This window comes from Catharus ustulatus, chromosome 11 (assembly GCF_009819885.2).
Source record: "Catharus ustulatus isolate bCatUst1 chromosome 11, bCatUst1.pri.v2, whole genome shotgun sequence".
NCBI classification, from domain to species: Eukaryota; Metazoa; Chordata; class Aves; order Passeriformes; family Turdidae; genus Catharus; species Catharus ustulatus.
Window position 1 is genome coordinate 4726215 of NC_046231.1, and position 15615 is coordinate 4741829.

The following is a 15615-nucleotide window of genomic DNA, read 5'->3' on the forward strand; positions in this document are numbered from 1 at the left end:
AGGTAACATATTTCTCTGTGCCCTTGAATTTGAACTTTTGCCTAAGGTTCACCTGTGTATCTGAGCACTGATAACACCAGTCATATTGGCAGATCCCTTGGACTCCAAAAAGTATTGAGTAGTGGTTTAAGATCGAGGGGAGACCGAGGGGTGAACGAGGCGAGATCGAGAGGGGAACTCGGCGCTATCGAGACGGGATCGAGGGGGAAACGAGAGGGGAACCAAAGGGGGTGTGAGGCGAGATGGAAGGAAGGAGCGAGGCCCGCCCAGCTCCGCCGTCCCCAGCCCGGCCCGGCCCGGCCCGGCCCCGCCCCGCCTGCCGGGTGCCGTGGTTGCCCGGTTACCGCGAACGCGGCCCCCGCGTCTGTGGCGTCCCTGCGGCCTCCGCTCCCGCTGAACGCGCTCCTGGCTCGCGGTTCGCAGCCGGAGCGTGTGCGGGCGGCTAATCTGCGTCAGTTGCCAGTTGTTCTCAGAGCTTTGGTCTCTGCGAGCGAACCATGAATTCGCAGAGCTTTGGTCTCTGCGAACGAGTCCTGAATTTCACTTGAAGGTAAAGACTGACTAAAGTTGTACTTTTTGGTTTTGTCACATCTGTGCTCTGAAAGAGAATGCCAAAGGGAAATACAGGATGGGATAATGCCAGTCTTTGGGTGCAGCTGTTCAGTGGCATGTACAGCTGAGTGGTCTACTGATAAGGCTTTTTTTTTTTTTCACTGAAGGAATGCAGTATTTCCTAAATATACTAGTCTATACGTTTTTTTCCCTATAGTGATTACTTAAACTGCTTAAAGGTGGATGAGTTCTGTTCAAGTTTCAGTGGATTGCTATGATCTGGTTATTAAAATTATTAAGGAGATGCCTCTGAATTAAGGTGCAAATGAGACCATATGCCAAAGTCAAAAGTCTGAATTTTATGAAACAGTAAATGTGAGTGCCAGGAAAATTAATCCACAAACACTAGAGGTTTATGTCCCAAAAGGAGACAGAGGCGTCCCTTTTGATTTATTCGAATAAAAGGAGAGGCCATGGGGCATCCCCTGGGATCTCTCAGATTTCTGGAGGATGCAACCTCCTTTTTATCTTGTTTCCCGGGCCGCATTTCCGTCTCTCTTTCCCCTTTGACTGAGGTACTTGAGAGGCACAGACTTCCCAGAACGCCTGAGACCTGAGATTGCCCTCTAATGTATAACCCTTCCTTTTAATTTTTAATTCTTATAGAATTCATGGTTTCCCCCCATTGTTTCTTTCATCTTCCAATACCCAGTTTCATTCATCAACAAACCTACAGTTGTTTGTAAAGGCAAATGTCTTTTCCCATTCATCAATCAGTGGAATAAATCCCATTGTTTCTTCTGTCTCCCAGTGCTAGTCTTATCTACCAGCAGACCCACAGCTTGTTTGTAAAGACATGAGGAAGAGAGAGAAAGAAAGAAACTGAAAAAGATGGGGGTGGGGTTGGAGGGGGAGAATAGGAAGGGAGGGAGAAAGAGAGTGATAGAGACAGATTAAGTAGAGAATATCACCTTTCCATGGATCCCACTGGCATACAATTAAATCCTCTTCTGGTCTTTTTTCTGGTGAGGTCCGGCAAAATAGGACTCCAATGGATTAGTACAGACTTGGGCAAGGTGGGACTGCCCACGTACCTCCCTGGGGTGGGGCAAGTTTGGCTGTCTCTTGCTACTTTCAAATAATAAAAAATCTTTAGCACCAGTACATCTGGAGTCTGCCATGAATTGGGTTCTGGATTTTCAGATCTGTTGTGTTGCTTTGCATTCCATGCAGTCATCTGGTCCAAGGCCTCAGGCATGGTCTGGGGGCACTGTGATGGGTTATGACACCCCCTCAGCTGTCCCTCACGGGAATGTCCCCTGGATGTGGCCTTCTGGGGGTGGGGAATTTTAGAGCCAAGCCAGTTTGTGTGAGGGAGGATGGATGTCCGCTGCCTGTTACCAGAGGTTATGCCACACACCCAAAATTTCCTTCTTCTCCCTCTGTCGATAAAAGGTTCATGTACAAACCTGGTCTCAGCAGATGAGTCTGTGGCTATGATTTCCCCACCCTGAACCCAGACAGAACTGATTTTCAGGACAGCTGCTGGGTTTGGCTTTGTTGTGGATAACTGACGGCGGTGTAAAAGAAGGGACGCGGTCTTCATGATTTGCAAGGTGCCATGAAGCCGTTTATTGATTCACAAAGCAAAGTTTATATACTTTTTCTATTGATACTAAAAATAGCCCACCAATAATATTCGTGTAACTAAGGTATTTTGCTTACATGTAACTAGATAACATTGCTCAATCTAGGCTTCATCTAAGCTAGCCAGGTAGATAAAATATTTCTCATAAATCCCCTAGAAATTGCAGGCTAAGCACTCTGTACCAAGCACCTTCTTATCTCCTTGCATTCCTTCTCCAAAATCCCACTTTCTTCTGCCAAGGCTTGGCCTACTCACTCCTGCCAAGGCTTGCGGCCTACTACGGCTAACAGATCCACATCAGTAGTGACCAGCTGAGCAGTACTAGCAGTTCTACTCTCTAGCAGTATTCCCACATCTCCCCCTTTCTGTTCTACCAATAAGATTTTCTTTGTTGACTTATCAATCAGTTTTTGCACACATTGCAAGATACAGGGCAAACATATAACTAAAAGAAGTAGCATAGCTAATACATAAAATCCAGTTTTTACTAAATGCTTAAGCCAGCCAGTAAGTCCCCACCCTCCGAGTATACTGCCAAGCTAGTCATTGTCATCTACAACTCTTAGTTTGTTAACACTGTCTCAGAGAGCTTGTATACTAGCATGAATGGACAGAGAGTTATCAGAAAGATTCATGCAGCACATACCTTCAAAATCTTCACAGCCATGCCCATGCGCTAAAAGTAAAACTCAATAGCAGCTCTATTCTGAAGTGTAGCATGCCTTACACTATCAACATCTGTTAGTAAGCTGGTTAAAGCAGAGCTAGTAGCATTAGTTTGTTTTGCAAGCCAACAGCCAAGATTATTTAAAGTTTTCAAAGCATGTGCAGTTCCAATGGATGGGATAATTGAAGCAAAAATTCTAGCCCCCAGATTCCAAGCTTCTACATTATCATCACAATTTGGGCTGTAGGTGTGGGTGCTGCGCTTTTCTTGCACTATGCTGTGCAGAGCTGTCAGATTATGTTGCAGGGTATGAAACATGGTCAGTCGGCCAAATGTACAAGGCCCTCCTACAGCCTTTCCTGGAATTCCTTTCCAGGCTCTATTTCCACATATTAAAAAGATGTTATCAATTAATCTAATTGCACCGTTTCCAGGTTAAATGTGCTGAGGCAGAATGTGATTACACCAAGCAGAAGCATTAGAGTAAATTCCAGTACCTGTGACATCAAGGCCAAATCCTAGTTGGGCAGAGGGTCTACCAGAAAAATCAAAAAAGAAACATGCAAAAGATTGCATGTATCCAAAAATGTCTAATTCTTGGGGCTGCAGGGGTATAGGATAAAAGTCTCCTATTTTGTTCACACCTAAATAGCTCTCATTTGCTAAATACCATCCAGCTGGTTCACCCTTATTCTTTCTGTGTTTGTCCTGACACCACCCTATGGGTTCCATTCGACCTGGGGCATCGCAATTTTTGTGCATAGTTAGATTATATAAAGCATCCCATTCATATTTTTCTAAAGGCACAGCTATTAAGCAAGTTTGAAAAGGATTACCTGGAGAAGTCATAGATAGGCACAGTGTAGATTCATTTAGAGCATCAGCAAGCGTAAGCCAAACATTACGTTCTGGAAGGGGTGGCAGTATTGCCACTTGTCCTTCGTGAAGGCCGAGTCCTAATATAAGGACTAGCTTTAGGAGTCGAATACGGCTCCCAGAAATATTGATGCGGAAGCCAGCCATGGTTTTGCCCACACACAAATTTCAAGACAGCACAATTACCAAAGGAATACCGCAAAGGAGCACACTTAGGACAATGACCACAGCGGCGGCTGGCAACACAGTACCGCTGTACATGGCACTTACGACACCTGCACAAAACCCACACCTGATGCCAGCTTTCCTTACAAATAAAACAAGGTATAGGGTTGCATTCAAGTCCAAGTTCCCGCTCTAGCTGTTCCAGTTGTCGTTCTCGACGAGTTATCTGTATTTTAATGATGTCTTCAACTGTGTCTGGAGTCAGATGATCACGGAATTCAAAGAGCAGTGTGAAGTTGATGAGCCCTCTCATATCAAGGAGAAGCTGATCCAGACGATGGTCCGGCAGGATCTGGGTTTGGAGCCGAGGATGGCTGGGTCGGGATCTCTGGTGAGATGCCAGGACTACAGTGGTCCTCTTTCTGAGGAAGTTACAAGGATTCTCGGAATGGTCTCACGTTCCTGGCCGGGATCCACCTTGGGCCATTCTCTGTGGAAACACAAGCATACCCTTTTCCCCAGGTGACAAGGGGATAGGGTCCCCTGATCTTACCTGTTTCTGGGTCCTTTATAAGGACTGGAGTCTTCTGTTTGACCTCTAACTGAGGATTGTTGCCAAAATGCCTAACAATTGGAGGATTAGGATCCATTAGAGAGCAATTTAAAAAGTTAAAGACATACAATGCTTTTTGCAACCTTTCAGCTGGGGTGGCATTCCCCATTCCCCCTTTCTGTTGTAACAAAAGACGCTTAAGTGAACGGTGAGCTCTTTCAATGATAGCTTGGCCTGTGGGGGAATGAGGAATCCCTGTTTTGTGAGACACTCCCCAGAGAGCAAGGAAACTTGCAACTCTTTGTGAAATGTATGCAGGGCCGTTATCAGTTTTAATTTCAGAGGGAATCCCCAAGACTGCAAATGCATTCGCAAAGTGGCGACATACATCTTTTGCAGATTCTCCAGTGTGGCAGGATGCAAACAAGGCATCGGAAAATGTGTCAATGGAAGAATGAATATATTTAAGTCGGCCGAATTCAGGAAAATGAGTAACATCTATTTGCCAAATTTGAAGGCTTTGGAGACCTCTAGGGTTAACACCTCCTGCAAGGGAGGGAAAGGAATGTCTTTGACAGTCTGGGCACACAGCCACAATACTGGAGGCTTGGCAAGTGCTCAAATCAAAGGTGCGTGCAAGTGCAGCAGCATTTTGGTGAAAAAATGAATGACTGAGTTTTGCTTGAGCAAAGCAGTCTGGTAATACAGGCTGAGTTGTTTGAACTGGCATAGTAAGTAAATCTGCTTGCCGATTCCCTTCTGTAATAAAACCAGGTAACGTTGTGTGAGAACGAACATGCGTTACAAAATATAGATGTTGTCTAGTATCTAAAAAGAAAAACAAGCTGTTGTAACCATTGAAACAATTCTGCATTAGGTACCTCCTTAAGTACAGCAGCTTCAGCTCAACTCCACAAATCCTGCAACATAAGCAGAGTCAGTTACTAAATTGAAAGGGGTAGGAAATTTTTGAAAGGCCCGCACAACAGCTGCTAATTCAGCTATTTGGGGAGAACCTGAAACAGTAGTAATATCTGAGTTCCATAGTTTGAGGTCATCATCCCACCAAAGTAACACTGATTTGTGGGTGCGGCCAGATCCGTCTGTGAAGACAGTTAAAGCTTGCAACGGAATCTCGCTCCTTTTGGGCTGCATCAGGAGATTGAAGCTTGCTGTCACGAGCTTGTACTTTGGTGGATGTGAAGAAAGCTGTCCGAAAAAATTTGCAAGAGCCATTTGAAACGTATCCGACTGCTGCAGTAGCCACTGCAAATAAACATTAGTAACAGGTAGACAGATTAGATTGAAATCCACACCTGCAAGTGTGGTGAACCTGTCTTGAGCTTTGATAATAAGTAATGCCATCATTTCATGTTGAGTACTGATTGTTTTGGACATTTGATGTGACAGAAAAATCCACTCAATAATCAACAGTGGGTCTGGCGCTTTAGGATCCCATTGAAAAATTAAAGCGTGTGGTTGCTTAGCTGGATTTAGAATGATTAAAGAGAAAGGCAGCTCAGGGGCCCATCGGGCAGCTTGCCTGCTTGAGATAGCATCAGCTACTTTCTGCAGCGCCTGGCAAGCCTCTGGAGTGAGCTGACAAGGGGACTGGAGATTTGAGTCTCCCTTTAACAGATTAAACAAGGGGTTTAGGTCTGCATTTGAAATTCCCAATAGGCAACGAACCCAATTAATTGTTCCCAAAAGTTTTTGAGCATCATGCAAAGTACGAATGTTTGTGTGAATTTGCAAAGGCTGAGGAGTGATGGATTGGGTCCTAATGCGCCAGCCGAGGTATTTCCAAGGAGGTAGTTGTATTTTTTCTGAGGCAAGACTAAGTCCTGCCTGCGTCACAGCAACAATGACAAGGGCTAGGGTTTCCTCCATCACCTCCTGTTTTTCTGCTGCAATTAGAATGTCATCCATGTAGTGATACAACAAAGCAGCAGGCATTTTTTGGCAAACAGGACTGAGGACTTTTGCAACAAACCACTGGCAAATAGTAGGGCTGTTTTTCATTCCTTGTGGAAGCACAACCCAGTGGTATCACTGCAAGGGAGCTTGCATGTTTGTGCTAGGTACAGAAAAAGCAAACTTAGGAGCATCATCAGGGTGCAAAGGAATATCAAAAAAGCAATCTTTAAAATCAATGACTGTTAAATCATGGTAGGGAAGGGAAGGCTGGGCTGCAAAGCCCCCATTTGCTCCATCACAGCAATTTATTTTAAGGAGTTCCTGGAGCAAACGCCACTTGTCAGATTGTTTTTTAATTACAAACACAGGGGAATTCCAGGGACTGGTGGATGGGACTATGTGTCCCTTTTGAAGTTGTTCTTGGACAAGATCAGTGAGTGCATGCAATTTAACTAATGGCAGGGGCCATTGATCTACCCAGACGGGTGTTGTGGTTTTCCAGGTTAGTTTCAGGGTGTTGCACACCTCAATGGCCCCAACTAAAAATCAGACTGAATTTTGAAACCCCATTGAGAGAGTACATCACGTCCCCATAACACCATAGGTACAGACAAAACAAATGGCTTAACAGAAGCAATGAGACCTTCTGGTCCTGTGATTTGAATGAGATTTTGGCTTTGAAAGCTTTTGCTGACCCCCCCAATTCCAGTGAGGGCATGGGGTACTTCAGTGAGGGGCCAATTAGAAGGCCATTTATCTTGAGAAATGACAGTTACATCAGCCCTGGTATCTATGATACCAGTGATTACTACTTTTTGTCCCTGTAGTGACAGGGTGCATTTGCAAGTGGGGCACTTATCAGAAATTGTCTGTACCCATAATATTTGTGAAGTTCGCGTAGGATTAGATTCTTCCCCCTCCTCCCCTTTTTGTGCCCCAGCAGCAAGCCCTGAATAATGTGAGAAAGGGATTAACTGTGCAATGCAGGTTCCCTTAGGGATAGTACAGGGGGGAAAGGGTGTAAATGCCATGATTTTTATTTCTCCAGTATAGTTAGAGTCTATTACTTCACGGAGAACAAAAGGTCTTGCAGGGTTACTTGAAGCTTTCCCTATCAGCAAAACGCCTTTTTGCAGTCCAGGTGATACGAAGATTCCTGTAGGGAGGAAATTAATAGAAGAATCAAGTAACGTTACTGTGACTGATGTGGCCAAGTCCATTCTGGCACTACTTGAGGCTGCTGGTCGAACACTTGAGGAGACGCTACGTGGGACACCTGCGGTGGTGGCACTTGTGATGGCATCTGCTGCGGTGGCACTTGCGATGGCATCTGCTGTGGAGGCGGCCGGAGCATTTGTGTCGGAGCGTGGCGGCGCCATCCCGCGCTTTGGGACCAGTTTCCCTGGATCGGGCGACCTTCAGAATCATACTTAGAATGACATTTGTTAGCAAAATGCCATCCCTTTCGACATCATGGACACAAAGTTGGTGCTTTTTTCAGAGCCAAACAGTCTTTCTTAAAGTGGCCAGGCTTGCCACACCCATAACAGACTTCTGCAGACTCAGAGGGACCTCTTATGACAGCAAGAGCTTTGGCCATAGTTTCATATTGATGTTCTAAAGTCCCGATACTGTTAAAGTTGGGTTTTGATTTGGCAAAGACTTAAGGAGTTTTTTGCAGTCTGTGTAAGCATTTTCAACAGCAAGTTTCAAAAGTAAGATTTCACGAGCTTCTGCATTTTCGATTTGGCGTTCGAGTGCTTGCTTAAGGCAGTCCACAAAATGCATGTATGGCTCTTGTGCCTCCTGAGTGATGGAGGTAAAAGCTTTCTGGGGTCTTTTAGTATCAGGGACCTTAAAGAACGCCTGCCGAGCTGCTTCCCGGGTTCCATCTAAGGCTTCCCTCGGGCAGTCTCGGGCTTGGGCAGCAGGATCAGTATGTGGCCCCGTCCCCATGAGCTGTCTGATTGTGAGGTTTGCCAGAGCCGTATTAGCATGACCCACATAAGTAACAAGCAAATTCTGCACACCTCTCTCCCACTCTTTCTTCCATAAAGCAAATTGGGCAGGTGTTAGCAGCAACCGAGCAAGTATCCTTAAATCATGCGGGGTCATTGTGTGGGCAGCAAGCACGGATTCCAGAATGCTCGTAAAAAATGGAGAGCCAATGCCATGATCAGTAATTGCCCGTCGGAGCTCCTTAATTTCTTGGAAAAAAAGTGGTTCCCATTGGGCTGTCTGCTTTCGCGTTCCCGAATAAACAACCGGAGCAACAATATTTTCAGCAATGTCCAGATCCCCCTGTATTAATGCTTGTTGTTTCAAACGAACCCAGTTTTCGTGAGGGTCAGGGGGAAAAAAATTTGGCTCATCATTAGGATCAACAGTCCCAGGATCAAAGGGATCCTCCTCTCCTTCTTCTTCGCTGACCTCTGGGCCGTAGCCAGCAGCAAAAGCCCCAATGGCTTGTGAAAAGCCTCTCACCCTTATGGCTGGGCCAGTGGGGGCTGCGAGAGGGGGTGCCGTGGGTTGCGCAGAGAGAGATGGAACAGTCTCTCCTGTCTCTGGATTGCGAAGAGCTCTGAGTGTCTGCGGCAGAGGGGGTGGGAGCATCCCCCTTATTTTGAGCCTGTGATTTTTCTTGGGCTTTTAAAGTTTCAAAGACGACCCTCCAAGAGGGAATCATATTTGCAGCCACTTTGTCTCCTTTAGTTACAGCATTCCAAAGTTTCACTCCCACTTCATTCCACAGATCTGTTGTAAAGATTGTGGTTCGGGAAACTCCCGGCAGCTTTAATGATGTCCATTTTAATAAAGTTCTTAACTGATTTGAAGGCAGATATCTGCCATGCTGCTGTAACAGTTTTAGCATAAGTTCAAAAACGTCCCTTTCATCGCTGGACATTGCCTGTCCCATGTGTCCCCGTAGCAAATTAGAATTCAGGGGAACCAGCCCCTGTGGCTCACCTCTTTTCCAGAGGGGTTGAAGACTTGTTGCTGGCCAGCATCTCCCGCTTCTCTGAGCGTCTCCCGCTTCTCCAAGCGTATCCTCCCTCCTGCTCTTCCGAGCGGAGTCTCGTCCTACTGGGGACTCCGCCATCCGGTAGTTGCAGTCCTCACACAGGGCACCATTTGACGGCGGTGTAAAAGAAGGGACAGGGTCTTCATGATTTGCAAGGTGCCATGAAGCCGTTTATTGATTCACAAAGCAAAGTTTATATACTTTTTCTATTGATACTAAAAATAGCCCACCAATAATATTTGTGTAACTAAGGTATATTGCTTACATGTAACTAGATAGCATTGCTCAATCTAGGCCTCATCTAAGCTAGCCAGGTAGATAAAATATTTCTCATAAATCCCCTAGAAGTTGCAGGCTAAGCACTCTGTACCAAGCACCTTCTTATCTCCTTACATTCCATCTCCAAAATCCCGCTTTCTTCTGCCAAGGCTTGGCCTACTCGCTCCTGCCAAGGCTTGCGGCCTACTACGGCTAACAGATCCACATCGGTAGTGACCAGCTGAGCAGTACTAGCAGTTCTGCTCTCTAGCTGTATTCCCACAGGTAACTTTTTCTCCCTCAGCCTTGTTTACTTCTCCCCAGACCTGAGATAATAGGACCATAGTGTCACTGTTATCTTGGCTTAAGTTCCCTTAGGCGGCTTAACTCACAGTCCAAAGTTCCAGTCAGGAGGCATTTTCAGGGAGGGGTGGGCTTTGGTGGTCACAGCTTATTTTTTACACTTTTGTCACATTAAGCAAAAAGTCTTTTATAACAATATTTAAGCCATTAGGCATAACATTCCAGTCTCTCACAAGTCCTGTGAGGAGCAACTGAGACAGCAGGGGTTGTTTAGCCTAAAGAAGAGGAGGTCCACTTAAAAATATTTAAGTAATATTCAAGTTACAGCTTTGTCTGTTCTATTATTAATGTTCAGGTCCAGGTTTCAGTATGATCCATCTTTGAATTGCACAACATAGCCATATAGTTCAAATAAAGTCCAACGAGAGGCCTAACAATACTATCTACTTACGCCAAACAAGTACTTAGCTACTTTCAAATAATATAAAATTTTTAGCGCCAGTATATCCCTTGAGTCTGCCATGAATTGGGTTCTGGATTTTCAAAGTTCCATTATTGCTTCTTCCAGGTTTGTTGAGGCATTGTCACTCATCTGTGACATCCTCCCTCCAAAATGGCTTCTGCATTCCCGAAAAAGACACCGACACCTCGACTTTTGTCCAGGGAAAGACTGAGCTCTCTTACTGTAAGTACCCACTGGGGCTGTGTTGAGGTTGGAAACTCCCCCTGTGAAGCTGCAGACTCCTTCCCCACCTCTCTGTGCCGTGCTCCTGTCGGTGGGGGCTGTCCTGCTGCAGTAGGGAACACCGTGTGTTGCTTCAGGGACAGTCCAGCACCTTGCCTGGCTGTGCCACCGGAGCCAAGTTAAGCCAGGTTCAGCCAATGTAAAGCTGAAGCCCTGAGCACATGCTGCTTTCCCTTTCCCTTTGTCACAGTAATTCCTTCTGTCAGACTGGACACTCACCTGTGCTGCTCTGACCAACCTGCCCTCGGGCATGTGAGACGGGGGAAGCTCCAACTCTGCCCAAAGCCTTGAGAGACATGGCTGGTCCCAGCTAGAAGAGGTTCCAAGCCAGCTGCTGTCTCTCATCTCCTGTGTGGGGCACAGATCCAGCCCTGCAGACAGCAGTGGAGTCAGGGCCATAAAGGTCCCCTGGGTGGCTGGAGCTCACTTGACTGAAGATGCCCCAGTGCTGAGGCTCTGTCAAGGAGATGCCTTTGGTTTCTGCTGTGGAGGGGTCTGTGAGCCAAGGAGGAGAACACAAATGCTAATTAACAAAACTAAAACTTGGACACATTCCTGTGCGCCTCACTCTTGATACAACTTTGCTTTCTTGTGTCTCTTGGACTCACCCAGCAGTGCTCTCTCCTCGCTGTGAGTTTTGAGTGTTGTGCAGGGATGGATTTAGGGGAGTTCTGAGAGCTCCTTCCCACTCTCTGAAAAGGTCACTGCCTCAATGCAATGACACTAAAGAGGAAACAAATACCCAAAGAGCAGAAATCCCCGAACGTGTCACATCAAATCACGGGGAAGCCAATGGGACAGAGCCATGTGGTTGGAGTATGTGCATTGCAGTCTGTATTATTAATTTATTGATGCTAAGTATTTCAGCAGGTAACTTCCAGGGCTTCCAGAACTGTCCTAGACAATGAGATCACAAATTACTCATCAGTAGCAAGTGACCAAGAAAAGCCTCTGTGATCAAGGGCATTGCTGAGGCTCTAGCTGGTTTTGGTTTGTTTTTTTTTTTGCCTTTCAGCTGCTTCCCTCTGCCTTCCTAAAGGAGAAGTTTCTCAACAGGAAGAAGCAGGCCAGCACTGAGGGGAGTTTTCTGCCCAAAATTCACTCACTTTTAGAAGCGAGTAAGACTGGTCAAAAGGTAGGCTTTTCTTGCTCTTTTCCTTTCTGTTTGATACGGAAGTTTGAAGAGGGTGTGTGCTTTTGACAGGCTTGCCTCCAACAAAATACCTACGTGTCCAGGTCCTCTTGTCACTGCAAACTGCAGGTAGTGGTTGACTTGGAGTCCTGATCTGCACTAAGCCAACACAAATAACCTCTGCTGAAGCTGCTGGGCTTTGCTGGAGAGTTGCTGCCATTGCTAAACCAATGAGGGGAAGGCTGGGGACACAAAGATAGAGACCCAAAATTGCCATTTGCCATTCTCCTGCTGAAATAGCCACCTCTTGCTTTGGTGTGGTCACCATCAAGGGACCTGCAGGAATTCCTTCAGATATAACAGAACTAATTGCATTAATGCTTTGGGTTGGAACAATGTATTGAGACCCTGATGGGGTATTAGATTTTGCAGGCTGCCAGGGGACTCACCCTGGGCAGAGAGGAATAGATGTGCTTTATCTGGATCAGTGCCTACTTAGAGGTGTGTTTAAAGTGCTTTTCTTGCAGGACTGGCTCAGTATAAAGTACTGTCCAAATAGGTAGATGTCTGAGGTGGGCTGTTGAGCAGGAAATTGTCAGTAAGAGACATGTAACACACTGGTTAAGGATTGCCCGGGACAGGGGCCTTAGGAACACCTCAGAGAGGGGCACAGCTAAGGGACAAGTGTGCTGCAGCCACTCCCTTCAGCAGACTGTGTCTCCTGTGAAATCACACAGGGGACCTGCTTGTGTCTGGAGTGACAGCAGTGTGGCTGGAGAAGACAGACAAAGCAGGGGAGTTTTCTCCAATGTTCCAGAAGCATTTGCTGTTGTTGTGTCATTCCACATGTGCCTCCACAATGGTATTAAATAAAATGGCCACAATCGATTATAAGAGAGCACCCACTTAAAGTTCATGGAAAAAGGAGTACCAACTCTGCTTTTACCCAAGTTGCTGACAAAAGAAATGAACCTTATTTCTCAATCAGCATTCACTTCATTTGTCTTTTTCCCAACTTCTGTGTTACTTTATTTTTGCCTTTGCCTCTGTTAGAAATGCAGTAACATTTAAATATAAAGGGAACAAAATCACAGAAGCAAAAGAAAACTGTTTATTAGTAACGACTCAACTGAGCCGGGTGTGTCTCCCTCCTCCCCTTTGCCATTGGATGGCTACTGGGGAACTCACATTCTCTCGGGCCTGCCAGCTTTTTCTGTCCCCTCCCCTCTCATCCTACTTCCTTTTGGTCAGGTCTTCAAGCCTGTCCCTCTCCCAGCTCACAGCAACACCCAACAAACCAACCTGGACAAATCCAAACAATCCAAACAACAACACAGAGAACCAAAAACTTTCATTCTTTCACTTAACAACGTTTTAGCTTCAGCAAAATTTTGCCTCATCTCTCACATCTCCTCTGGTACTGTTCTCTTCTTACAAATGTCTAGATCAAAAATGGTATTTGCAGTTGTGTGGGCCTAGGTTTTCCTATGTCAGAGTACAAGACATCGCAAAATCGTTTCCCATGGAGTCTGATGTAAATTGTGGGTTTTACTTGCTCCATGAATGCTCAGTCAGTGCCCTAGAACTATGTGACCACATGGGCACAGAGCTGTGCTTAAGGTAAGCGCTGCCTGGCATGCTGGAGAAGGAAACCTGGAGAAATACAAGCCAAAAGAGCAGTTTGGCTTGAGCTTTCTCTGTGTGGCCCAGCAGGTCTTGATCAGCTCAGAGTGGAGGTGGGTGAGCTGCTGTTTCTCCAGTGTGGCCTGGGCAGATATGCTCACCCAGAGTTTGTACTTCACTGGGGATTGGTGTAAGATTCTCCTTCATGAACCTTCCTCCCAGCAGCTGAACCTCTCCCTGCTCTCTTTTGCCTCTCCAGTTGTCATCAGCTCCCCTGAAAAAGAGCTGCTTGTTCCAGGTTTCCCCATCAGAGATAGTATTTCAGAACTTCGTCGCTCATGAAGTCTCTGAAATGGTACTGTTTCTCATAAATAAGGACAAGGTAAGTGCTGGGATGTGGAGTTTTAACACTGTGCTGAAAGAGGAGAGTGGTATAATTCCCATAGCGTGCAGCAAAGCCAAGTTATCTGCTGCAGCACATCCAGAAGAAAATGTCTCGGCACCTTTGTTCTGCAAGATGGTGGAAGTCTTCCTGTGCTGGGAATTTTGGCATGGGCCCAGGAACAAAGACAAAAGGAAAGTGAAAGGTCCAGGTTTAAATATGGGGAACAGGGGGCAGAGCAGAGCATCAGGGCCAACGGGCTGAGTGCTCAGGGGTGGTACAAAGGCAGGGCAAAGGGTGACAACCAGTAGGGTAGAGGGGATGGGACACTGTAGCAAAATGGGCCCAATGGGTAAGCAGAGAAGGGAGAACATTCTAGGGAACATACATATAAGGGGAAAAGGGATGGAGAGGCCAGTAGGCCAGTAGGCCAGCCAGGGAAGTACAACTGGGGTACATTAACATAAAACTGCAAAGGACTGGGGGAAGAAGCTGTTCTTCTCTAGACCCTTAATGTCCCTCTCACAACTGAGGGCCTTTCTCTCCAGAACATGGAAATTACTGCCTCTCAGGCAGGCTCCAGGGCCTCCAGAGTTGATGACATCTATCCTAAAGGAGTGTCCTTCTCTTGAAAGCTCTGAATTGATAGGAATGTTGAGGGTTGTACAGCTCTTACATGTCTTCCTACCTTGCCTTGAGTATATACCACATCCTGTGTCTCCTTGGCTAGTCTTAGTTCCTGGTAGGAATCTCTGCCTCTCTCAGCCTGTCTGGCTCCCTTTGTGCAGGTCACAGTCAAAGCTAAAGGGGCTCCACTTTATGCTGGAATCACTTATAATTAATGGCATTGGTACTGCAGGAAATGTGTTCTGAAACAGTTCTGGAATCAGATTGATGTAGCAGAAGCAGCAGGAGGCCTTTAGGTGCCACTTCAGGCTCTTGCTAAGCTTCATCCAACTCTGCTCAGGTTTTCCAAAAGCAGCATGGCTCTCTGCTTTCCCTTTGGAGAAAAACAGCACATTCAAGGCTATGTGCTCCTGAGGTTTTCACCTTCACTTGAAGAAATTGTGATTGTTTTGCAGTTTCCCAAGCTGAGAGGGAAAGAGCTGAAAAACATCAACAGTTATGTTCCAATGTAAAAAGGAAAACTAAAAATCGGAGACCATTTGAATTTCAGTAATGGAAACATTTTCTCAAATGAGGCTTGTGCCAAGAGTGGGCTGGTGGGAAGAGACAGGAGAGAGTCAAATTCATCCAGTTTAGACTTTTTGAGAGCATTTTGGTGCTCAGAGTGTGACAGCTGTGTGCTAGAAAATGTATGTTTGCTGTGTCTGTGTATCCTAAAGGGATATCCAGCAGCCCAGCTAGGCTGCATAGGCAGCAAGAACCCCTGGAGAGCCAAGACTGGCTTTTAATACTGGAACCACACTGTGAGTGAGTGTTTCTCCAGGCAGAAAATGCCTTTGAAGCTCACAGTCAGTAGGCATAGCCTGTCTGTGTTTTTGTCACCTTTGGCAAGCTGATTGCTCTCATTGTTTTGTGATTCTTCCTTGCTACTTTATTGCCCATTTAAATTCTCTGTTCCAACTCCTTGTTTTAGGAATTGTCTTGCTGTGTTCCTTCTGCTTTTAAGGTTTGCTTTTATTCCCAGTAAGGCCACAGTGTTTGGTCTCCTGTCTTGCTGGTCTGCCTGCATGACTGTATCCCAAGAACTGCCTTACCCAAACCTGATCTGCTAGAAGGGAATTTCTTCCTTCCCCCAGGATAATGTG

The 15615-nt window shown here is 46.0% G+C and overlaps 1 protein-coding gene across 1 annotated transcript in view; it reads left to right on the forward strand.

Moving 5' to 3' along the window:
- The first annotated feature begins 382 nt into the window (after positions 1-382).
- The window catches only part of LOC117001523 (hydrocephalus-inducing protein-like), a 79294-nt gene continuing 64061 nt past the window's right edge, over positions 383-15615 (forward strand). The window contains exons 1-4 of the mRNA XM_033069938.1: positions 383-550; positions 10530-10646; positions 11722-11841; positions 13721-13843. Of these exons, the coding sequence (XP_032925829.1) occupies positions 10575-10646; positions 11722-11841; positions 13721-13843 (315 nt within the window). The 5' untranslated portion in view covers positions 383-550; positions 10530-10574. The remainder of the gene's footprint in view (positions 551-10529; positions 10647-11721; positions 11842-13720; positions 13844-15615) is intronic.